A 25,747-nucleotide genomic window follows, 5' to 3' on the forward strand; every position below is an offset into this window, starting at 1 on the left:
TTACTGAGAATGATGTTTTCCAGTTTCATCCATGTCCCTACAAAGGACATGAACTCATCATTTTTTATGGCTGCATAGTATTCCATGGTGTATATGTGCCACATTTTCTTAATCCAGTCTATCATTGTTGGACATTTGGGTTGGTTCCAAGTCTTTGCTATTGTGAATAGTGCCGCAATAAACATACGTGTGCATGTGTCTTTATAGCAGCATGATTTATAGTCCTTTGGGTATATACCCAGTAATGGAGAAATACCATTTTTTTTTTTTTTTAACTAGGCTTTTTTGGTTTCAGAGCTGGAGGCAAGGTGGTTTAGTGACTTAGCCCTCCTTAGCACCTATGCTATGATTAGCTGTGTAGTTACTCACATTGCTCATCTTTTAAAAGTGGACAGTGCTATGGAAAAACGCCTGTGATTTCATGAACTACAGAAGCATCTGACTCTAAATTTACACTTCTAGGTAACAATAAAATGTAGTGACTCATGGAATAAATAATTCAGTGGTAAACCAATTAGTGAATCACTAGAAAGACAGAAAAAACTTTGCATCTGCAGAAGGGTAAAATAAGTCTATTTTAAGCCACTTTTCAAAACTAGGAGAAAGTATGCATATTTTAAAATAGTTCCAAGAGGGAAAAATCATTTTTGAATGTTTTCTTCCTTCGGGAATACAAGACTTGAAATTTCTAATTTGTTCCCTTTTAATTACAAAATGGAACAGATCAACTTTTACACTTGTAAATATTACGATGAGCTTCTGATTATGGACGTTGAATCTGGATTGTTTTAATATTTTGAAGTCATAGGAAGGTAATATCCAATGAATGTGTTAAATTGTCTACACTTTCCAGGAAATCTATGGAAAATAAAAATATTATATATTCTCACTGTATAGCAAATTTAGGCCTTTTGAAATTTGTACTGAAATATTATTTTGTCTTTGAAAAAAATAATGTAAGTCTTTAGTTGATATTTGACTTTATTGATTTCCAAGACCACGATGAGTTCACATTGTAAGGAAAAAACATCTCAAAATATAGAAACCATATTTTATATCCTTATAGCAATGTAAATGCAAGAGCAAATGAAGAAATTCGTACATTTTTTGTTAAAAAATCATCAGAAATGTTTTACATGTAGAAGATACATGTGATAAAGAAGTTTGTTTATGAACATAATAGTAGGAAAATTTTATAGATAAAATGTCTCTGAAGAACATCTTTTTGAGTTTCTCATGGTATAATACAATTGATTGTACTGTGAGTAGCATTCGTCTATAAATTCAAGTTATTTAGAGTACTCTATAGAACATATTCATGCTAGAAACACAATTCATATAACAACAATTTTTAAAGAACTAATTTGTAAATTATGACACCAAATTTCATTAACAAGGAAATATCCATTAATTGACTACTACAGTAAAAACTTCATAATGCTTGTATCATGAAGAAAGACCTTCCTTTTCCTTATATATTTATTGAACTACATAGGTATGCTGTACATTTTGTTATTCATGTTATAAGAATTCTAGATTCCATTGCTTTTGAGATATGTTTCTTTTTAGGAACTAAAAATCAACTTACAGTTTTTTTTTCTGTTTTATTTGTACTGTGTTCCTGATTTTGTGGGTTTCTAAATAAAAAGATCAAACCCACCTCTTTCAATATACCGTTTTCTATTTAAACTTTTGAGTTATATAGTCAGAAACTGTTGTTGGACTGCATAGTTTTCAAAAGTTTTTGGTACATTTCTGACTTAAGAAATCTGGGATAGGAATCCCTTTCCATATGCATATAGACTATTTTCTGAGCTTCTTCAAAACATGTTTCAGTGGGTTCCTGAATGTTCCTGATGATAGTCTCTCTTGTCGAGCTGTCAATGTTAATCTGAAAAGTGAAATTACATGTACGGCGTAAGTAAGCATAGTTGAAAAAAAGGCACCTATAATAGAAAGGTTTAATTTATTCCCTGCTCTCCTTTTCAGTGGAATAGGGTAATTTTCTTTGTAGTTTTATAGGCATCTAAGAAGATATATAAAAAATAAACATTTTGCTTTTTTAAAAGTAAATATCCAACTCCACATCCAAGAGGAACAAAAAAAGAAAAATATGAGGCTCAAGGCCAGGGAAGTTTCCGAAACCCTTACTCAGGAAGATGCAGTGGTTTCTTCGTAGCAGTCTACAAATCAGGAAGTTTGTAAGACAAACGTCTTTTTAAAGAAAAGAGAAACTGGTGCTTTTTAAAAATTTATCTCCCTTAATAGTCACAAATGTTGATTTAACTGAATATGCTCTGAAATGGGAAGAAAATGAAGAGAAGTGGATAAATAGAGGGGAGAAGTGGCTATTTCAATAAACCAAGTATTTTCCAGACAAGAGTTCTGGGGAATATGTCAACAATGTCAGCTTGCCCTGCACGGTAGAAATCTCATATACTGTCCTCTCTCTTCATTCCCTTAACAGACTTTTTATTTCTCATTGCCCAACAACACAGGATTCTCAAATGTCTCTTCATGGTATTTATAGTTCCTGCTGGGAAGGCCAATGCTTTTGCCACAGACTCCTTTTTTCTTTTTAAGTTTCCTAGAAATTAAGATAATTTAATGGGGAGAAGCTTTGGAGCCAGATAGATTTAATTTTGAATCTTAACTTTACCACTTAACGGCTGTGTGACACTGGACAAGTTCTCAGAGTCTCAGGTTTCTTATCTGTAAAATAAGGTTAGCAATACTGAATTTATAGCATTTTAGGAGATACTGGATGTAAAGCCCAGCACTTATGGATGCTTGACAGATATTAGTGCCCTTGCAGGGATGAACTGATTTCCATTCTTGTCATTGTCAGGTAGTTACCTCTCTAGGCGACTGTGGCTGGATGTAAATCTTATAAAGCTTCTTTGCCCTAGAAATTCTGCTCCACCGTGAGGCAATTTTCTTATAGGTTTCACATGCCATCCAGAATTGAATATTCTCGTCACTGTGCTCCATTTTTAAATATGCTGCATAGACTACTGGACCATCTAAAAGTAGAGGGACAATCAGTTTATTTTCCTGGGTCAAAACCACCAAAGCAATCTAAGCAATACAGTTAAAAAAAAGCCTGATTAAAAACTCACAAATTATTTAACAAGTAAATATTTTATATCTATGTCTATATATCAATTTTCATGTCTATCACACACTTAGAGCTAACATCTGAAGCATGCTTTGACAATGCTGATCACTGGTGAGGTCATCCCTTTATTCTGAGTCACTCAGAGCAAAATGCCCACCAGTGTGGATGAGTCTAGGATAGATAGGACAGGAGACATCAGAGAGCCCAGGAAAAGGACTTAAGCTGCTCAGGAGGACAGGGCTCTAATCATGAAGCTGACATGAAAAATCTAAGACCTCATGCCAAACTGTAGGGTAAGAGCAGGGTTTCGAATGTAAACTTGTAGGTCAAGGTCAGGTGAAAAATATCCAAGCCATGTAAGAGTGATACTCTAGTTAGTTTGTACACCCTGGAGTGTTTCTCAATGTCCAATCAGAGCAGAACATAGATAGATGAAAAATTCGACTTCATATTCATGGTTTATGGTTCAAGCCAGAAATAAAGGACCAGACAAGGAATGAAAAATCAGACACGATGCTGGAAACTATCTCAGAATTTAGTACAGGACAGGGATTATGTGCAGCGTAACCATCACATGACACTTGATGACAGAGATTCTTATCTTCAGCTCTGATCTTAAACTGCCTTTCTGGAGTGCGTAGATAAGGACAAGCCTAGGAGGAGCTTTTCCAATTGAGACACTACTTTGTAGGTACTAATATTTGAAAAAGAGGATTAGGTGAGCTCTCACAAATCTAACATATTAATTGGAATCTTTGGGAGGACCAAGTATTCTCAATGTTCAAGATATTAATTTTTTTTGACTAGACTAGACTAGAAAGTCTCTTCACATATCCAAGGAATTGGATTGCTATATGATAAAACAACAATGTAACTTTCAATTGATAAATGTTAAAAGAAATGTTTGTGTAGGCACACTGAGTAATAACCACCTAGAGACTGTTAGCATAGGATATTTTGTTTACAAAAAGATGTACATAATTTAATACACCTTGATGAATTTGGACATAAGTATACACCCAAGAAACCATCACCACAATCAATGCCGTAAACATATCTATCACCTCCAAAAGTATAGGATTTTGATTAACACTATCTTGGTCAATATCATTTACTATTATGAGAAATAATGGTAGCCAGATGGAATGGAAATGATGAGTAAGATCATATTTTCCTGAATCTTCATCTAAAAGATCAGATCAAATTTTCTAGCACTAGAATGCCAGGCTCCTTGATAGCTTGGCTTTGTTAGCAGTGATATAGGAACAAAAATAACGAAGTATTTTGTCTTCAAGCAAAAGAACTCAAATAGAAGAGATCTCTTCTAGGGAGGCATTGGAGTTGGGGAAAGCTGAATATAAATATTGCATCCTAGGAATACTCAAAATTGGAACATGGACTATTATTATCACATGAGCAAATGCAGCCTTCAGGACATTGCATGGGATATGATTCAACAAGGACATAACATGAGATGAGTTAAGAGGACAGATGAGATGGAGGCATTATATAAATGTAACATAGAAAATAATATAGATTAGATATTCCTATCCAATTTGAGGGGGATATATTTTAACTTAGATTTCAAACAAGAAGTTGATTTTCACACCGAAGTGACTCTAACTTGTGTCTTGTCTCACTATAGGCACAGAAAGGTGGGAACAGAAAACACAGATGCAGGAATTGGTACTCTGATTCCTAAAGAGATAGCTGAATGGTGGCAAACCAAAAAACAAACAAACAAATGAACAAATAAAAAAAAACAGAATGAAAAGCTGTTTCTGGCTTAACAAGTAAAGTTGGAAGCCAACATTTATATGGTTTGTACTTAGCTATGGAACAGAAAGAAAATGAGATACCAGATAAAAACCTATGGATCATGGAATGAGAGTCAGTCATGCAGCCTACTTGGATGGGTTGAGTGGATGAGTAGGTAGAGGTAGGAAAATGATCTGAAAACTAATATTAGATTCCAAGCTAGTATTCTGAATTTGTGTTTATGTTTAGCTTAATTGTGTAGTAAAATGTTTATAGGTTATCATTTTAGAACCAACTGTATCTGTATCTGGCTTCTTTAACTTTCTTCCTGATGGATTGGAAGAAGTATCCCTGCTTCTTTTTGGGCTGGCCAAATGGTTCTACAATTCTTGTCATACCAAAGTCCTTTGCTAATGAAGCCATATATACATTGCCTTATCTATTTGTCTATCTATCTGTCTGTCTATCTATCATCTATCTTTTTTCTGTCTTCACGATCTGTTTCCTCTATCTATTTATCTCTCCACACATAAATACACATATTATAGATCCCAAGTTGTATTATTCTATATATACTGCATGGATATATGGTATTCTATATATACTGCATAGATATACAGTATTCTATATGTACTATTAAAAATATGGTATATTTCAGATACTTGATGTGGCAGATTGTAGTATTATTCCTCAGTTATTTCCTGACCTTTGTGTAAGGGGATTATACTTCCATGTCCTGTTTATATCAGCATTGGCCATTGAACTTGTGTTAGTCAATGAAATACATGCAAAAGTGCCACGGACACGTTCAAGCAGAAGGTTTACGAACTATCATGTGGTTCTATTTCCCATGTCCCACAGCCACCACAAGAAGGGCATATTCTAGAAAAGAGCTGCTCCTTTAGCCCAAAGGCTGGAATGAAGACATGGAATAGAGCTGGAGCTGACCCTAGCTGTTGTGTATCATGAAAAAGAAGTGAACCTTTATTACTGTAAATCTCTAGGATTTTATGTCACTTGTTACCGTGTGATGACTAGCAAATGCTGAACTGGACTACTTGAGCCTGTCTGATATTTCAGATATAATTCTAGTGTGCAGAATGAGTGGACTTATGTGATTGGCATACTTTACAGAATTCTGTCTTCATCAGGCTAACTTTTGTCTGAATATGCTGCAAGTTACTCAAGCTAGCGGCTGAAAATGCATTTGTGTAAAAGTGTTCCAGCAATCTTAGTAATTATTAAAGTCAGAACTGAATTGCTCTCTTTAGAATTTCAATTGATTCATACCACAAGTGAATTACAAGGTGGAAAAGCCTTTTCTAAATCAGGCAATGTAGGCTGTTCTGAAGTTTTAAATGATACTCATTCCTGAACATTATGCTCAGAAGACTGCAATTCTGCTTGAACAGAGTGAATAAGTGATAAACAACAGAATTGCTCATTTAAATTGGGAAGATTGAAGAAATGGCTTATGTCATACATAGTGTATACTTTTTCCTTAAAAAGTGAGAGTGGTGCCTTTGGGAATCTCTAGCCTGTTCTTTTAAAACTAGTCACTAAAATTAGTATTTCTATGACACACAAGGTGACACATGCCAGTGTTCTTGATGCAGATGGGAAATGTGAGCTTTCTCATGGCTGAGTCAGAACAGTGGCCCATCTATTCCAGAATTATTTTTTCTGTAAGACTGCAAGGCTTACACCAGGCGGGAAATCCCAAGGGTGCACTACGTGGCAGTATCATTAGAAATGCCTCTAAACCAATTTAAAATCCATTTTATTTTCAATCTTTACCACTGGGGATAAAGCATTTCATAATTCTACCATAATATGTGTGGAGTTTTACAGTGAAGCTTCAGTTTTATTAAAATTCTCTGTTGTGGCTTCTATGCTGTTAATAATTTCTGATTTTTCTTCTACCTTTGTTATTAATATTAATATTACTAATAATATAAACGCAGCTTAAAGAGCTGTGGGTCGTTTTTTTTCAAATTTATAGTCGTTTATTTTAATAATTTTTTTTTAAATTTTCTATTTAAATTAATATTTGTTATTTATGGTTGAAAATAAAATGTGTAAATATATTGTTGTCTTCAGAGGAAAATGTTCCATAATGGCATACAGTCAGCCCTCTGAATCCTTGAGTTCCATATCTATGGAATCAGTCCTCTGTGGATCAATAATTTTTTTTAAAATTATACTTTAAGTTCTAGGGTACCTGTGCACAACATGCAGGTTTGTTACATATGTATACATGCGCCATGTTGGTGTGCTGCACCCATTAACTCGTCATTTACATTAGGTGTATCTCCTAATGCTATCCCTCACCGCTCCCTCTACCCCATGACAGGCCCTGGTGTGTGATGTTCCCCTTCCTGTGTCCAGGTGTTCTCATTGTTCAATTCTGTGGGTCGTTTTTAATGCAGAAAACTTCTAGTAAAGTAATAACTACTGTTAACAATTTGGTATATTTCCTTTTATTCTTTTAATCCTTTGTTCATGAATAATTGCCTACCTAACTAGAATTCATTTATCTACACAAACACAGATAGACACTGGAATGATCCTATGGGCATTATAATATGAAAGCAATTTGTATCATTCTTATTCTTTCATAGTTAATAGCACATAGCAAACACTTTCTCCTTTTCATTTTTAATGATCATATAATAGTCTGTTGATGGGGTAGGCCATAACATATTTAGCTACTCTATTATTATTGTTTTAGATTGTTTCCCTTTTTCTTGGTTATAAGTTATCCCATATTGAATATTTTGGCTTATAAACTTTTTCACCTCTATTTTCTTAGGGAAAATAATTGATTTAAAATAGAATTTTTAGATTGAAGATGTAACATTTTTGGAGACTCTTGATACATATTGTAAAATTACTTTCAGAAGGATTTCATTATTTTTCATTCCCAATGGCAGTGTCAGTGTTGACTTACTCCACCTTCTCCAATCTAATGGGGTGAAGTCAGTAACTTGTTATTGTTTAAATATGTATTTTTAAAATATAATGCTTAAACAGTTTTGCATTTTTACTGACCATTTCTTTTTTTCCTGTGTATTCCAATTCTTTTGTCTATTTTTTCTTTGCATTGCTAGTGTTTTCTTAAATTTTTCAGATCTCTTTATAAACTGAAGACACTATCTCTGTTACATTTATTGCGTTACCTTCTGTTCTCTTTTACGTATTATTTTTGTTTATGAATTTTGAGGTATATTTGTAAACCATTGAATCCGAAGAAGCCTCAATTCATCTGTCTGATCCTGCTTTCAATTTCCTCTGTACTTTTATTAGAGAAAAATCTTTAAAGCAAAAATCTATTATTTATCCCCCTCAACATTTCCCATTGCCCAAGTGACAAAGGCCACCCCTCTTTGCTGTGGTTTCCTTCCATTATCCTCCCATTCACCTGAGAACCCTTGGAGAATCAGGACTGCAACTTATTCATCTTCATGTACCCCGTGCCTCAACACTGCTTGCTATATAGCAGGCACTGAATAAACACATGTCAATTTGGGCTTTTGGATCCCTCATGTTTCTGTTTTGAAATGACTCTCTATGGCTCTTGAAAAGTGAAGAAGCAGACTTTAGTTATTCAACATCTAGGAAGCACTAAAGACCACAGGTTTATATCTGAAATGCTATTGCTTTTTGGTTTTCTGAAAGCAATACCAAAAAAAAAAAGTACTAATTGGACAGTGATGTCTATTCCAGGCCAGGTTTTTTTTCCCCCTTTGCAAGGTGAAGAAGTGCATGAAAAGTTTAAAAAGACAAAAAGTGCTAAGTGGAAAGTGTAGAGGCAAGGCAGTGCAGGTAATATAAGGGTTGATGAAGGGAACCATGGCAACAGCAGTAGTTAGCAGAGATTAGAATAAGTGATAGTGTAGGAAACTGCCAATCACACTGTGCAGCAAAGGAGCTTGCACAGATGAAAAAAGCTGAGAGAATGACTCTGTCTTTGGGATCAGGATGTACAAAAGGGAGCAACAATAACCATCAGTAACTTCTACTGCCTGCTTTGTGCCATGATGCTGATGAAAATGCACCAGCCCACACAGATGGTTCATGATATGGAGCAGGCTTCATTGCCTTCAGCAGTATGACAACCCCACACTGTTTAACTGGCATTTCTAAGGTGGTCTGCATGGGATTGTGGTAATTTAGAAAGGGTGGAAAATAGTACATTCAAAGATGATTTTGATCAAAAGATTGAAGCAAACTCTGTGATTCAGAGCACTTGCTTATCCGGAATGGCTTGATATCTGCTCTGCGTGTGTGCTGGGGCAACCTGAACAAACCAGAGAAAAATATACAACTGTGGTCTCGCATTTGAAATCATAACTTCAGATTTTAAACAGACACTCAACACTGCTCAGTCATCCAATGAGCTTTCCATAGTATCATGGTTCTCTAAATCTGCAGACACTATTTTATACCTCCTCCCCTGTTATGTTAAAACATACTAACGCATCCTCTCCTGAGCAATCTACTGGCAACCTTGCCTGAAACTTCATTGAGAGCACAGATTAATCAGATGGGTATTCACTGTCTTCTCTCCAGAAATAACCAGAGTACTTCCATCTGTACTCCTCCTTTATAACCTCTCTCCTGAGAGGCAAGTATCCCTGTTCCTTTTTGGGATGGCCAAACAATTTTTTTTCTGGTTCCCTCCTACTTTTGCTTTTTCTATCACTTTGCATTCCTCTATTGTTCTTATAAGTATCTCCACTCTCTTCTATGTCATCAGTTTCTTCCCCATGAATGGTTGCCATCATCCTACAAATATATTGCTGTATTTCCCAAATATAACTAGTAACAACTATTGACTCAAACTTTCGGTATTGACCTCATTCCCGCTTCCAGTCTCTGCTTTTTTCTCTGCAGAACTCCACAGCAAAACTTGTCAAGGATTCCTTATGCTGTGTATCGCTTCCTCTGGTTCTACCTGTCTCCACCATACCCATGAAACTGCTCTTGTTGAGGCACTGTTGACTTCCATATTGCCATGTCTAGTGGTCACTGTTCCTTCCTCACCTCGGCTGACTTCTCAGCAGTCTTTGACAATTCACAGCTTCCTTCCTGAAACACTCTCTTCTTTGGCTTCCACAAGAACGCACTATTTTCGTCATTCTTACCTCACTTTGTGCTCCTTTTCCATCCACTTTGCTGACCTCTCTGGTTACCTGGACTTGGAAGTAGCACACATCTAAGTTTCATCTCTGGGTGTGTTTTCCTCTATCTAACTCTCCCTCTCAGTGATCTCATAGCCCTATGACTTTTGTTAGCATTTATATGCAAATTACCCCCAGCCTTGTCTTCCCCACTGAGTTCCCTAATTTTACCTGAGTTACTGTAGCAGCCTTCTAGCTAGTCTCTCTACTTTAGTTCTATTTGAGTACATTATGTTTCATATAAATAACAAGGAAATCTTTGATATTTAAATATACAAATAAAAAATCTTTGATATTTAAAAAATTATTTGCGAATAATGTAGCATTAAATAGCATATCTAAAAGGTATCTAAGTTGCTAACATTCTTAATTTCTAATTAACTTTTGAATTTTGCCATAGTTCTGTTCTCAAACTGACGGTTTTCTTGGATCCCCTTTTCCCACTAAGATGTTGAGTTTAATTGTATTTTGATGACTATGACTTAATGGCTCCCCAAAACATCTCTAAACCAATTTCGGTTCATCTATTGAGACACAGGCTGATATGTTTCCTTTTCATGTGTGTGTCTGAGCTACATGTTCTTAGAAATAATGTTTTAATCTATGTAAAATATGCGTCTGCATATCTCAGCTAGAGCATGCATTTTACTAATGTCCTTGGTTAATGTAAACACATTTTTATTCTCTGGCACATTTAATATTTGTATTTTTAGTTTTGTCTTACTGGTTGGATCATCCATAGAGTGATTTGTTTTATTACTTATTATGTGATTGTTGAATTTTTACATGAACTTCATAGTAATATCATTTCTGGAAAGATTCTTACCCTATTTTTGCTGGCTTTTATAAAGAGCAGTATGATGTTTTCCTATTCTCATCTTTGCTAGAGCCTTTGCTTATTCTCATGACACTAGAATTCTAAATTGCTGATTCTAGCGAGGCAGATGACCACTTGAAATCCTTGCCAAATAATTAAGCCTATTCACTTTGTTTATGAGGCTTCCAGGACTGGCACAGAAACTTACATAATATAGCTTGGTGTTTTGAACTTTTCTCACTAATATTTTTCTTGTGTTTATTCATGGAACATTTATTGCATGCTCATTGGGCACAAAGCACATTTTCAGTCTCTCAGGGGTTTGAAAGGTAAATGAGAGGCAAGCTGTGCTCTTAAGGAATTTATAATCTAGGGAGAAAGCCCCTATATAAACAACCCAATACGCAAACTAGCTACAATTAAAAGCAGAATAAATGTTGATACTAACAAAATAGAGATAAAGGAAAAATTTCTAAGTAGTTTTCTGGAGAAAGTGGCACTTGAATTTGACTTTCAAAGATGAGCACAGTAACTAGAGATGAAAAGGATTTGAACAAAAGCCTGGAGCAGAAGAATCATAGATGTACAAGCAGAAAATGAAGTGACCCACATTGCTGGAGGGCATGTTATGTGACAGGGCATAGCTAGAGAAAAATTTTAGAAAATGTTTTAGGTTAGGGTGTAGAGAGTACTAAATACCAAGATTTTGGACTTGTTGGTAGGCAGCAGAGAAAAAAGAATGATATTCAAAGACGTGTACTTTATTACTATTAAAAGAAACTACCAATTATTGTGTGCTTAATCTATATTAGGCATTGAGCTAGATGTTTTATATCTCACCTGCACAATAAACCTGAAAGGTTAAGTGATATTCCCATTTTGTAGATGAAGAGTATGAAACTCCAAGCAAGAGATCAATCTAGCAAGGTGGCAAAATGTGTATTACAGAGGATTGGGACAAAAATTTACAATATAGTTAACTGAATATACACTTTTGTCTGTTCATCCCATTTCAATGTTCTAAAATTGACCCAGAAGATATGTTTGTTTAAAATTCACGTTCATGCTGGCAAATTGGATTATAAACTATGAGGAATATCTGAAAAGTGAAAGGCAGTGGTGATTGCATCAAAGAAAGAAACTATAGCCCCAGATGCCCATTGGAAAGGCATGCTACAAAAGATGAGAGCTCAGGTGGTGACCCAAGCCTATAGAGGTAGATCCAGCCCTAGGGATGGGGCAGAAGTAAGTGCCAGAATGGTTGATTAACGTGTTTCAGCAGGAGTAGCCAAGTATCTACACCTACTGCCGTTACCCTCTGGGCTGGGCAGTGACAACTGAGTCCATACTAAAGAGGGTCTTGAGTCAGAAAGAGCAGGTAGTGCCTCAGGAGTATGGCAACCCCCGTGAGGAACAGGAGGTACCTTGCCCAGAATAGCCACTGGTACACCCCACTAGTTAAAGCATGTAAGTAGCACAGCCAACTCTCCTTCATAGTCCATAGCTCTAAACAGATAAAACATTCACAGAGAGGCTAAAATGGGATCTTAAATGAAAAGATGGGTCTATAGGCAAAAATTAACAAGCATTGAGGGGAACCAACTCCATTTAAAAAAAACTACCAAATTCAACAGGAGAATTTTCTGTGACTACCCCCTGCATTTTTTTTCTGTACCTGTCTTCTGGTTTTATCATTTTCTACAACGGGCCAGCTTTTCTGACTCCAAACGCAATTGACTATTCTCTTGAATGCACGTCCTCCTTTATTTTTCCTGCATTGAGACCATGACTTTATCTCTGTCACATCCATTGCTGATATCTCTTATTTATACCATGTTAATGTCAATAATTACCTACAACTATATTCAGACCCATGTATAGTCCCACTTAAATCAGACACTGAAAAAGTTGAAACAAACTTTGGGGAGGAGTTTTAGAACAGCAAGACTCAAATTTATTCTTACTTTTGAAGGCAGCAAGAACAGTGAGTTAAGTTTTTTTGTTTAATACTAACTTTAGAAGGCTATGGTATGCGTTACTATTTAAGCATATTTTCCAAGGGATTTTGTGTATATACTTGTGAAGAATATTCACAGTGACTAATCTTGTTTTAATTAACAACAGAGAAAATAATAGTGGTTGACACAACAAACTATTTTCAGGTTTTCTTTTTTTAACTGTGTCAGTTGCCAGTTAGAAGGCTGTGAGAAGAATAGCATACATTCATCATCTGGCACCCCCACCTTTACCTCTAAGAATGGAACTCGCTAGTTATTCAAAGATGACAGATACACAATACTCACATTTTGTAGCCATTAAATTTTCAAAAGACTGGGCCCACTGTAACACTTCCTCCAAAGTAAGGCTTTGAAAAGAAACAAAAAGCACTGATTGGGCTAAATATTCTCAAGGTTTTTGTTGAACTAAGTAAAATTATATTATCTTGAAAATGACACCAAAATATATTTACATTCCATTTGTGTGTGGTTTTGGTTGGAAAGTTATTTTCCTGTGATATTTTACATTTTATTTTTACTATTTAAATTTTTTAAATTACAAAAATTATGCAAATAGTATAGACTTGAAAATATAATTTAATAAATATTATACAGAACCATAGTCCTGTAATCTCCCTATTAATAAATTGCCACTATTAGTATTTTGATGTAGTTTTTTAAAGTCTTTTTGTTATGTTTGTATTTGTGTGTTTTTAATCAAGAAGTAATCACATTAGGTGTGTGTATACTTTATGCATTTTATGTCATAATTGTATTAATCATTTGCAGTGTTATAATTTATAATTACAAATGTGTAATCATTGATAGTCATATTGTTTATGGTGATGGTGAAATATGCTAAAGGGGGGCATTCCATAGTTTACATAATTATTGTCAAACAACATATTGATTTTTTCTCATTTTTCAACCATTAAAACTCAAATGTAGCCCAGCTGTGTTTAAGGCTTGCCATGGCCACATGATTAGAGTAATTCCAGGGCACTAGCAGTAGAATCAAAGTTGGTTAAAAGAGGCAGATTTTTAAGGTTTTTGGTACAGACTGCCAAATTGCTTTTAAAAGGGTTATGCACTGTTTGCTGCTGCCACCAGCCAAGTGTTTACCTATTTATCTCTTAGAATCTTAGAGTTAATCCACAAAACCTATTTGCATGCACCCACATAATACAGTTAGTAACCCTAAAGCTAGTATTTTCTCAGTCTCCTATTTGCTAGAATTTTTTTGTATCAGTTTTAATTTTTATTAAGGTGTATTATGTCAAGTTACATTTTACCTAAACAGTATAAACAAAGCCATTTACCATTTAGAAAATAGTTGTGAAAGATTCCAGAATTTGGTTCATTTTGGTGAGCTTCATGAGGTGAGTTGGCAAATTACTGTATTCTCAAATACAAGTAACTTTATACACCATGGAATACTATGCAGCCATGAAAAGAAACAGTATCATGTCCTTTGCAGGGACATGAATGGAGCTGGAAGCCCGTATCCTCAGCAAACTAATGCAGGAACAGAAAACCAAATACTGCCTGTTCTCACTTATAAGTGGGAGCTGAATGATGAGAATATATGGACACATAGGGGAGAACGACACACACTGGGGCTTGTTGTAGGGTGGGGGTGTGGGAAGAGCGACAGCATCAGGAATAATAGCTATTGGATGCTGGGCTTACTACCTAGGTGATACGATGATCTGTGCAGCAAACCATCATGGCAGACATTTACCTATGTAACAAACCTGCACATCCTGCACATGTACCCGTGAACTTACAATAAAAGTTGGAAATAAAACAGAAATAGCCAATGTGTTTATTGCCATTCAGTTTATGGTGCATTCTTAATTGTTCTGCTTTCAACAACTAGATAATTGAAGATGGCTATAGACACATGCAAGCACTGTCCATTGGCTATACCTAAAATTAGCAGGCTAAAAATTTGTGCTGCAGGAACAGCCATCAGCATTAGCAGGTTCTTAACACAATGGAGGAGGATTAGTTAAAGAGATTAAAAAATATCCTAGAACATGGAAAAATATTGGGAGTCCTTAAAAGTTCAGATATCTTTTGTTTTCTAAAAATTCAGATGGATCCTGCCAGTTTTGGATGGACTGCTTGCATCAGTACTGAGGCTTAACAGTGTACTGTGTTAAGATTGCTTTCAAAAAACATTTCCGTGAAATAGTATCTGAGTCATTGTCCTTTCCTCTTGTTACAACTTTAGAAAAAGTAACCTAAAATAACCTTTTCAATCTGGTGAAATGGAAAGAGCTAGGCAAGGTTTATTGAATGCCTGTCCGTTCTAATCATTCCCATTATATAGGGAAGAATAAAATCAACACGAGTGAAGAGTCATCAATGTGTTGGGTTAGCTTAAAATTAAGTGTTGATAATTGTTGGTAAGAGAGTTCTTTTGTCTCTAAGACTCACGAGATTTATGGGGAGAGATGATTGGAGTAATTATGGTTGGGGGTAAAAGTGGGAAATACAATTTGTTTTTAATTGAACCCTATTTTTGCTTATAATTTTTTTCCGAGGTTCTCACAAGTTTAATGCTGGCCTATGGCTATCTGGGTGCCTTTATTAGGATTATTTGAAATACCTTTTTTCCTGATACAAGTTCTCCCTTGTGTCCTCTCCATTCTTCTGGGCGGATGGGCAGTGGATACCAAACAGATATGAAAGCATTTTAAGATACCATGATGTTGTAGACAAAGGAATGAAGCATGTTTGGAGTCTCTGACAGTCCTAGGTTCTAATCCCGGTGCTGTACTTAATTGTCCTTGGTCTTACTTAAAATCTTCAAACCCTAATTTTATTGTCTATATAATAGGGATAATAACGTCTATGGCACAATGTTATAATGAAAATTAAATTAGGTCATGAATGCCAAGCACCTATTAAATAACTGTTATCTGGCAGCTTTCCATGAATGTGATTTTTTATTTTTTTGGTCTTCCCCTTTTCTCGTGGTGAGTCTATAAGGCAGATAGAAGAAATGCGAGCTCTGACAGTGATCCTCTATGGGAATCATTAGAAGAAAGGAGAGCTGTCCCTTAATTAGCAGGTTATACCTTTGTCCTTGGATGCACCTGTGCAGTGCAGTAGCATTCACTGGTCATTTAAAATGCTGAGCTTTGCGTCTTACTATCTCCTCTGACCACCACTGCAGCATCCTCCTTGCCACACAGTAGCTTGTAAGCCTTTTTGGACATTTTGGTATTTTAGTGAAAGAGCGTTCATGCCAGGGGCTCTGACCATACAGAAAGGTGTGGCCAGAACTGAGGGCTGAACATGGGCTATGTTAGGCACTCATGGTTAATCTAACAGGGATTCTCAACTTTTGGGAATTCTTTCAGGTGAGGAAATCCAATGTAATGGTCTGTTACTTTTCTCGGGCATTATTCTTTTCACTGTTCTCATCCAAATGGCTACATTTTGAGTTATAGAAAAGTGTGGAGAAAGGGACTTGGGAGCTTGGTTAACATTTGATTCCTCCTCCAGTCTCACCTTCTTTATCTAGGGATGAAGCTTTCTGGCACTTCGTATGTGGAGGGTTGGAACCAAGAAAATATTTTGGATTGAAGAATCTCATTTTAACACAAACAATATTCTTTGTTTTTAAAAAAGAACAGAGACTATTCATAATAGATTCTAAAGCATTTAACTTGCTGAATTCTTAAGTGTAAACCATGAATAATGAAAACAAGAATCTTAGTAACATATGACTGCTCTTCTGGTGAAATAACTCATGTGTAAATGCAAATTTTACTTTCTGAACAAAATATGTTACAATAGCAGTTTAATAAATATGTACCTATTTATCATCTGATAAATATGCTTTATAATTACCATAGACACTTAAATGCTACTTACTTTGAAGGGGGCCTCTTAGATTCATCTCTGCACATCTTACAAATCCAACAATTCTGCGTGCTCATTTTTCTAAGGAAATACAGTATATATTTGTATAATTTAGCCATTTAAAATGATTATATGTTAGAGTCAGTTTCTAAGGAATATACAATATTATAAATCATAAAAAAAGATGGGTTCTTGAAGTTAATGGAATACAGTCACTGGGGGAGTTGGGAGGAGAGAGGAGAATAAAATGACTCATCTCTCATAAATATTTTATAAAAATATATGTGCTTAGATTTGTAAATGACTTTACTCAACTGGCCTATTTATTAAACAATGAGGTTTAAAAAATACCAATCTCTGAAAAAGATCTTTTCATTTAGAGCTTACCAATAATGAATTTACCAACTCCCAAGGCTTCCCTTTTGGGGCAATTTTTATTTTTATTTTTATTTTTTTGAGACAGGGTCTCACCCTGTCACCCAGCCTGGAGTGCAGTGGCATGATCATGGCTCACTGCGCCTTGACATCCCCGGTCTTAGGTGACCCTCCCACCTCAGCCTCTGGAGTAGCTGGCACTACAGGCATGCGCCACCATAACTGGCTAATTTTTGTGTATTTTTGGTAGAGAAGGGGTTTCACCACATTGCCCAGGTTGGTCTCAAACTCCTGGGCCCAAACAACCTGCCCACCTCAGCTTTCCAAACTGCTGGGATTGTAGGCATGAGCCACCGTGCCCAGCCACAATTCTTGTTTTTAGAAAGCTCTCTCAATGTATTAAAAAAGAGCCTCATTTTAACTGGACAAGTAAAATAGTGTAAATAGCCAAATAAAAAATAAAGCACCTTCTGAATGAATTTTAAGGGTGCTGCTTATCTGGTTTTATCTACTCTGGGCACAGTAACTTTGACTTTAAAATTCAGTTAGAGTTTATTCATCTCAGGCACCTTTACATAGCAATACATATCATAGAAGGTTTTTAACTCAGGACTTTAAAAAAACAACTAACAAATTTGTTAAGAGTTGTTAAATCCACATTTTAAAGCTGGAAATGGTTTGTTAAACATACATACATACATATATAGTGAATTATTAAGGATAAACAGTGAATTTTTATATCAGTCTTTATGATTCATTCAACAGTCTGTTGAATACTTGTTATGTGCCAAGTTCTGGCTGCCTGTGATCAATATACATCTTGTCTCTCCTCTTCTGTCCTCACTGACAAGCAATTAAAATACATGTGATGGGCCAGGCACAATGGCTAATACCTGTAATCTCAGCACTTTGGGAGGCAGAAGGGGAGAGGATTGCTTGAGCCCAGGAGTTCTAGACTAGCCTGGGCAATATGGTGAGATTCTGTCTCTACAAAAAATAAAAAAATTAGCTGGTCATGCTGACTTATGCCTGTCGTCCCAACTACTTGGGATGCTGTAGTGGGACAATCACTTGAGCCCAGGAGATGGAGGCTGTAGCAAGCTGTGATTGCACCACTGTGCTGTAGCTGGGGCGACAGAGTGACACCCTATCTCAAAAACAAAAAACAAACACAAAAAACCCTGAAATGTGATGGGGACTTGGATACAGTAAGTACAGGGGTCGTGAATACATCTAGGAGAAGAACCTAACTAAACCTGAGGGGTTAGTGAAGGCAACCCAGTTAAGTATTATCTGAGCTGGAACCAGCAGGATATCCATGAGTGTGCTGAGTGAAGGAGGGGCAACTTGAGCAAAGATTAAGAGGCAATGAGTTATGTCCCATTGAGGAAATAAAAGGAATTTAGGCTCAGCACTGTGGCTGAGGCCTGTAATCCCAGCACTTTGCAAGGCTGAGGCAGGAGGCTCTCCTGAGCTCAGGAGTTTGAGACCAACCTTGGCAGCATAGAGAGAGACCCCATCTCTCCAACCAAAAGAAAAAAAATTTAGCTGGGCATAGTGGTGTGCACTTGTAGTCCCAGCTACTCAGGAGGCTGAGGTGGGAGGATCACTTGAGCCCAGGGGGTTGAGGCTGCAGTGTGCCGTGATCGCACCATTGCACTCCAGTCTGGGTGACAAAGAAAGACCCTGTCTCAAAAAAAAAAAAAAAAAAAAAAAGAAAAAAGAGGAATTATGTTCCACATGAATTTAGAGTGTGGCAGACAGAGTGAGACAGTGAGCTGAGAGGCTTACAGAGTTAAGACTGAACCAATAATCATGTTTAAAAATGTTCACTGCAGCAAGAAAGTGGTGGGAGAATTTGTAATGCTAGGCAGAGGCCGAGCATGTTGAACCATACAGGCCGTGGATTTCACAGTAAGAAGCTGGGAAATCATTGCAGGATTTAAAATTCAGAATAGACATGTTAAGATTTGAAATGCATTTGTGAGTAGAATGAATTGCAGTGTGGCAAGAGTGTCATCAGGGAGACCAGTTAGGGGGTGACTGCAGGAGTTCAGGTGAGGGATGATTAGGAAGGTGGCAGTGGAGATGGAGGGAAGGAGAGAGATTTTAGACATTTTGGAGGAAGAACTATTAGAACTTGTTGACCCATTGGATATGTAAGGTGAGACAGAAGAGAACAAGTTGAGGTGAGAGATTTGGCTTCAGGAAAAAGGTGGGCTATTTTCATAAAACACTTAAGAGGAGCCTCCCCCCCGCAAAAAAAATGATGAGATGGTCCAGGAAGAGAGTGTGAACTGTAAAAAGCAGACAGCCCAATATGAGTTTCTGAATACAAATATTTAAGAGAAAGGCTGTGTAAAAGGAGCTTGCATCAGAATAACACAGTATCACAGAAACCAAGGAATGAGTTTATCAAAAAGGAAAGAGTGGCCAATGGAGTGTTACAAGCTGGGAAGCGATTAAGACAGCAAAGGATCAGAAAATGTCAGATTTGTACACAAGATGCTCATTAATGACCTTGCTGAGAGTGGTTTCAGTGGAGCAGGGAGGACAGAAACAAGAAGGAGGAAAGCAAGAGAAAATGAAGCCCAGGACAAATGAAAGGCTGCTTGTAATTTCTGTTTGCCCTCCTTCCCTCTCCTCCTTCCTCCCTCCCTGCTTTCCTCTTTCCCTTCCTCCCTCCCTTTTCCCTTCTCTGTCTCTCTCTCTTTCTCTCTTTCCTTCTTCCCTCCCTCCCTTCTTTCTTTCTTTTTTTGTTTTCTTTCTTTTCTTTCTTTCTTTCTTGCTTGCTTTCTCTCTCTCTCTTTCCCTTCCTTCCTTCCTTCCTTCCTTCCTTCCTTCCTTCCTTCCTTCCTTCCTCCTTCCTTCCTTCCTTCCTTCCTTCCTTCCTTCCTTCCTTCCTTCCTCCCTCCCTCCCTCCCTCCCTCCCTTCTTTCTCTCTCTCTCTTTTTCTTTTTCTTTCTTTCTTCAAAGCTGTTGATAGAAAGACGTAATAATGACAGAGAGGCAGATTCTTGTCATTTGACGATTCTGGCCTGCATGTCTCTCTAGGAGGCATTGTTACAATAAAGTCAAGTTACAATGTGAGTGACATGCTCTAAAGCTGGCAAAAGGTACATAGACAGAGGTTGAAAACACAGAAGAAAGAAGGAAAACCAACAGAATTTCACGTTCCTGAAGAAAAAGGAGGGGCTAGCATTCAGAATGCAGGAGTTGAGACATTGGAGAAGTGGAAATACAGGAAATAGTTACTATTCTCTTGTAACTAGTGAAAATATAGGTATAGATTCAAGTTCGTTTGCAGGTTTGGAGATAAGAACATATGAGAAATGTGGTCTGATTAACTTCATTTTCTATGTAGGTCTCTACTATAAGTGAGGAGGACCAAGAAGCAATAAAGTTATTTGTATCTATAGGAAGGAAGAAAAAAGAAGGGGAATAGATTAATTCACTTATTAGGACTCTTTTGATTGCAAATAGAGATTCACAATATTTAAGCAAAAGGGAGAGTTTATTAAAGGGATATGTTTGTTTGTATAGTTAGGTTCTAGATGACCTTAAATACCAGACTAAAGATGTTAGACTTTATTTTGTTAGTAGAAGTAATCCACTGAGGTCTTTAAACAGCAGTGTGATGAAAATAAAAATCTTTTTCTAGAAAGATAAATCTGACTAAAAATGATCAACACTGAAATTAATTGAGACTAAAAAACTGTTACATTGACTGGCTGTCAATAGCTGGTCCTGTGTGTAATTGGACCTTGAACTACATTAGTTCAAATTTCAAGCTACTTAGTTCGAGTTTCAAGATTACTCATCTCTATGATCACCTATAAAATGTAGTTACACAATGACTCGCAGCTTATCTTCTAAGTAGGAGGATAGGAAAAAATTTACTTCCTTCACGTGTCTTCTCTGTGAGTATAATTAGTCATCCCTGTCTTGTACTGAGACTTGACCTCTCCCCTACCCTCTATTTTTAACAATAGTTTTTCTGTCCCACTGTCTTCTCACTTGATCTATTGGAGCTATGTGTACACATTTTCAGACCTTTTATTGTGGTGATTTCAAATGTATGTCTGTTAATGGGTTATCATATTTTCTTTTATAAATTTAATGAAATTGGCAAAAGCAGAATGGTCTTAGTATGCAACACTCACTAAGGTCTGAAGTATAGTGAAGGTAAACTAATTTCTGGATGCACTAGAGTTTAGGGGCTTCCCACAGCTCCTGCGAGCTGACAGAGTATATTCAAATAGTTCTGGGGTCTGAAGCCAGACAGACATGTGCTTGAGGTCAGGCTCTTATTAGCTGTGTGATCTGGCGCATATTAATTAAACCTCAGATTCTCATTTCCTTTTCCTTTTCTCCAAAATGGAACTGTAAAGATTAGAAAAATTGCATGTATGCAAAAATTTTCTGTTCCAGTATATTTGATTTTCCTTCAGCTACTTGCATGCTCTCACTCAGGAAATAGTTCCTAAGTTCTTTTGTATGTACCAGGAAACATATATTCTGTTAGACCACATTTCTTCCTCTTTTTAAATTTCATCTCAGCTCTCACAAGTTTTCCGCATTAACTTTATTCATTCTTCAACATGCCAGCATATAATCTGCAAATCCTCCTTCTCTTCATTTTTGTTGTTCCCGTGTTTCTGTATTTCTGTTGTCCACACATTATATTAATGGCTGAGCCCCAGCTTTAGAATTAGTTGGGACTACAACAGGGATTTACAGACATCTGGGTGTGTGTATCACACTGATGGGTTGGGGCTGCCAGAAGAGCTCAGGCATGGTTCAGTGTTACGGAAAAAAGGGACAAGAGGACAGCCCAGCCACAGCTTCCCTTTAAATGCAATTATTTAGGTTATTCTCTCTATGGAGATGCCTGGTCCAAAAGGAAAGAGAAGGCTGAGATCCAACCACACTCCCCTTGCCAGGTGTGAAGCCAAGTGGGGCTTCATCCATGTGGTGAAAAGGCTACTTTTTAATAATTCCAGTAAAGATTCTGTGTACACGAATAGTAGCCCTGTGCTCAGCTACATACTGATTCAGTGAGGGTTCTTTGCTCCAAGCAACTTATTAGTTAGGTGACATTGAAAAAGAAGCAATATATATAGATATAATGTTATTTATATTTCTGATTTATCTACTCCTACTAGACTTTAAGTTTCCTAAATTGTTACATTCGAATGTTATTTGATGATTACATATAAGTAGTTGTTTATATGTTGGTTAGCATTCTAAGTCAAACATTTACAGATTTATTAAATTATGGAATACAAATAGAATATAATGTCATAAAAGCATCAATGATTAAATTGCAGAAAACATTTAGTGACAGAATTGTGTATGACATGTGTTATGCATAGAATAAATAGACCCTAAGAGTTGTTATGCATAGAATAAATAGGCTATAAGAAGTTCGGGAGGCGGAGCTTGCAGTGAGCCAAGATTGCGCCACTGCACTCCAGCCTGGGTGACAGAGCGAGACTCCGTCTCAAAAAAAAAAAAAAAAGAAGTTCTCTGGTATTCCTGTCCTTTAGGAAATGGGACTGGAGACTGGACGCTGTCCCAGTGACTAGAGTTCCGCTCCTGTGCCCAGAGCCTGGTGCTTTCCCGCCTGTATTCTAAGATTTCTGGGACTGAAAGTCCATCCACATGTCTGTGTTTCTCTCTATTGATTACTACTGGAATCACACGTACCATGTACCACTATTTTGTTGCAATATCACAGAACCTCCCACCCCTATCCTTATAATGCTCTCTACATTGAAACAGAGATAAATTCAAAAATACTTAACCCAGCTTCAGGTACAAAAGGTCAGATTGACCACCTGAGTTTATTATCTCTTCCAACCCAAACACTAGTAATATTATAGTAAAGGAACATGTAAGGCTTAAACTGAAGGAAAAAGGAGATTAACAAGGGGAAAAATAATGACAAAATATTCCAAGGTAATTTTGGAAGATGGAAGGCAGATGCCCAGAAGTAGAAATTAAAATTCTCATACCTCTAAAATGAGAAGAGAAAAGGCAGCCTTAGAATATCATCTGACAAAATAAGAAAATATAATTCACAGTCTGAGGACAAAGAATTTGCAAAATAACCAGTGGTTTAAAAAGAAGTATCTACAATCCTGCATTCAACAATATTTATCATTAAATAATACACCTCAATGGACAGTTTAATAGCACCAATATAGAGTGGCAGAGTGAAATCCCTTCACATTTACAATTGAGAACTTCTAAGAAATATTCTTGGTAATTCCATAAAGGGAACGTTCTAATTTTTTACAAAAGTAAAGTTCTTTAGGATAAGGATTTGATTAAAACATCCTATTGATAAATTTATTTTGTTAGTTAAATCCAACCAAGGGCATCTTTAGTTGTACCCTTAAAATTAGAGTTCAAGTAGTCAATACTGATAAAAATAAAAAATAACTTTAAATATTTTATAGAACTACAAATCTACTTTGGCAAAAAGATAATTCCCGGTGAAAAAGTGATCTAAATTGGCATGACGTAGAACTAATTTAAATTGTGGATAAACTCACCAAGCTTCAAATAAACAATGATCATTTTTTCTCATGTTGGTGGTATAATATGTGGAAACATTCCAGTGACCTAAAAATAAAATAACAACAAAACCAAACAAAAACAAAAAGATTATTGTGTGCTTCCTGGAGAATGCATATTTGGCAAAGATTACTATAAATGCTCTTAAGTTTTAAGTAAATACTTTTTCCACCTCAGAAATGCTGGATTATGGTTATTCCCATTTTTATTTATTAACTCTTTATCTAAAATTGTGTTAATATCATGGCTTATTATAAAATTTTCTTTACTGTTTTATTTGTATTTTCCATTGCTTTTTATTTAAATAATCTATATTTATCTTAACATTGTGTATTAATTTGCTTTTCTTTTTTGTTTTTCAATACCCTCTTGGTAAAACTAGTGTGTACTTTTGCAATCGAAACATAGAGTGTTTAGAACAAATTTAGGTCTCCATCATGATTTTGCCTCCACTGTTTTCTCCTGATAATTATTTAAAAGAAATACATTTCACTGGTAGAATCTAATTCTCAGAGTGATTATAAATGCATTGGTAATGGATTGAGTTGTATTAGTAGTATGCCAGAATTAGATTTGTTTCCTCCATTATTTAAATGAAATCTTAAAGTATTATGAAAATAAATAAATTTTCTTAAAGCAATTCTGTCTGTTTACATATATCTGCATTTAAATGTTTCTTTATTTTATGATATAGCATGTTACATAAAATTTAGTAAAATTTGGAGCAATTTATATTTTAGCGAGATTTTGTTTACCACAGCACACAAATTTCTTGTCCTTTAAAAAATTCAAGAAATTTATGCATAGTTGTGCTTAAGCATAACATAAAAGAATAAAAATATTCTACAAAATCAAGATTAACAATGTTTCAGATAAACCTTACAATAATCCACACCTGGGTTCAGTACAGTTAACAAAGTGATGGAACTAATAATTTGGTAATGCATGATTTTTGAAACAAATAATTCAGATATGTCTGATTTTATAATATGTTTTTATCTAAACATATAAAATGAAAAATATTTAAAATGAAAATATACACAAAAACATATAAAATGAAATAATGTACTTTAAAACTGTAGCATTTCCTCTGTTGCCCAACTTAGAAGATTCATTTATATAGGGAGTGACTCTAAAGCCAGGCAAAAGAATATGTGTTTGTTAGTTTGTCTTTTTTTCTTAGAAAAACCTCTGCTAACACTCCCAGAAGTTCTACCATTGAAATCAGCATCTGCTAGTCATTTATAGCAAGCCAATAGTCTTGTATTTATCAACTATTTTATAGAATCTCATACTTACAAATATATCCTGTCGAGCAGTCCACCATGCTAAATTTGATCTCCTCTTTGTTATGATCCGTTTGAAATCAGGTTCTGAAATTTTATGAGACACCCAGCATTTTATTTTTCCCAGCGTAAAAGGATTTTACTGTCTCTATAATTACCTTCGATGGCACTCTGGCCTCAGTATGAATGTTCTGTTTTTACACGCATGTATCTATGCAAAGAGAGGTTTTGTTGAATATGGAAAGTAGTGCTGTAGGACTCCAGTGTATTACTGATAAAGAGGTTTTATCTAACATTATCAGACCATCTGAAGTGATCAAATGATTAGAAGCAGCAGCTCCATGAAATCTTCAAAGTAATACTCAAACATTTTTCTCCAAAATAATTTTTCTAGTTTTAGAAAATGTATAGTCTAAAGTAAAATTCCCTTTTAAAAAAGAGAGAGAACTGAGTACAAACACATAGGACATCACTGCAAACACATGTTAGCAAATGGTTGAGAACTATTAAAATCAATCCATTTGTAATAGATTACTAGGGACTTTTAACAACTGAAGGATCTAAAGCAGTATCTTTTCTAGTTATACCTCTCTAGTTCCTACAACTGGTCCTCTACAGCAGTTCTGGACTCCGTTGTTCTACAGTTTGTTAACATGCCTTCAAAATCTGAATTGAACACAGTGCTTAAGATAAGGTCTAATGAATACAGAATATGGTAAGATTGTGAATGCCCTTGTCCTGGATTTACTCCAATT

General features: G+C 35.9%; 1 protein-coding gene across 2 annotated transcripts; it reads right to left on the reverse strand.

Annotated features, from left to right (window-relative positions):
* Positions 1-917: 917 nt before the first annotated feature.
* On the reverse strand, positions 918-25,176 carry RGS13 (regulator of G protein signaling 13). Of its 2 annotated transcripts, XM_032136764.2 has the most exons (7): positions 25,006-25,176; positions 23,685-23,754; positions 23,142-23,181; positions 16,762-16,830; positions 13,180-13,241; positions 2,857-3,023; positions 918-1,891 (listed from the first exon to the last, which is right to left on the reverse strand). In XM_032136764.2, exons 4-7 carry the CDS (start codon positions 16,824-16,826, stop codon positions 1,706-1,708), a joined length of 480 nt encoding a protein of 159 aa, XP_031992655.1. In that variant the 5' UTR covers positions 16,827-16,830; positions 23,142-23,181; positions 23,685-23,754; positions 25,006-25,176; the 3' UTR covers positions 918-1,705. The 2 variants fall into 2 exon arrangements, with proteins under 2 accessions (XP_031992655.1, XP_031992656.1); XM_032136765.2 differs by lacking the exon at positions 23,142-23,181.
* Positions 25,177-25,747: the final 571 nt, after the last annotated feature.

Source organism: Hylobates moloch, unplaced genomic scaffold, assembly GCF_009828535.3.
Source record: "Hylobates moloch isolate HMO894 unplaced genomic scaffold, HMol_V3 SCAFFOLD_18, whole genome shotgun sequence".
In the NCBI taxonomy this organism is placed as follows: Eukaryota; Metazoa; Chordata; class Mammalia; order Primates; family Hylobatidae; genus Hylobates; species Hylobates moloch.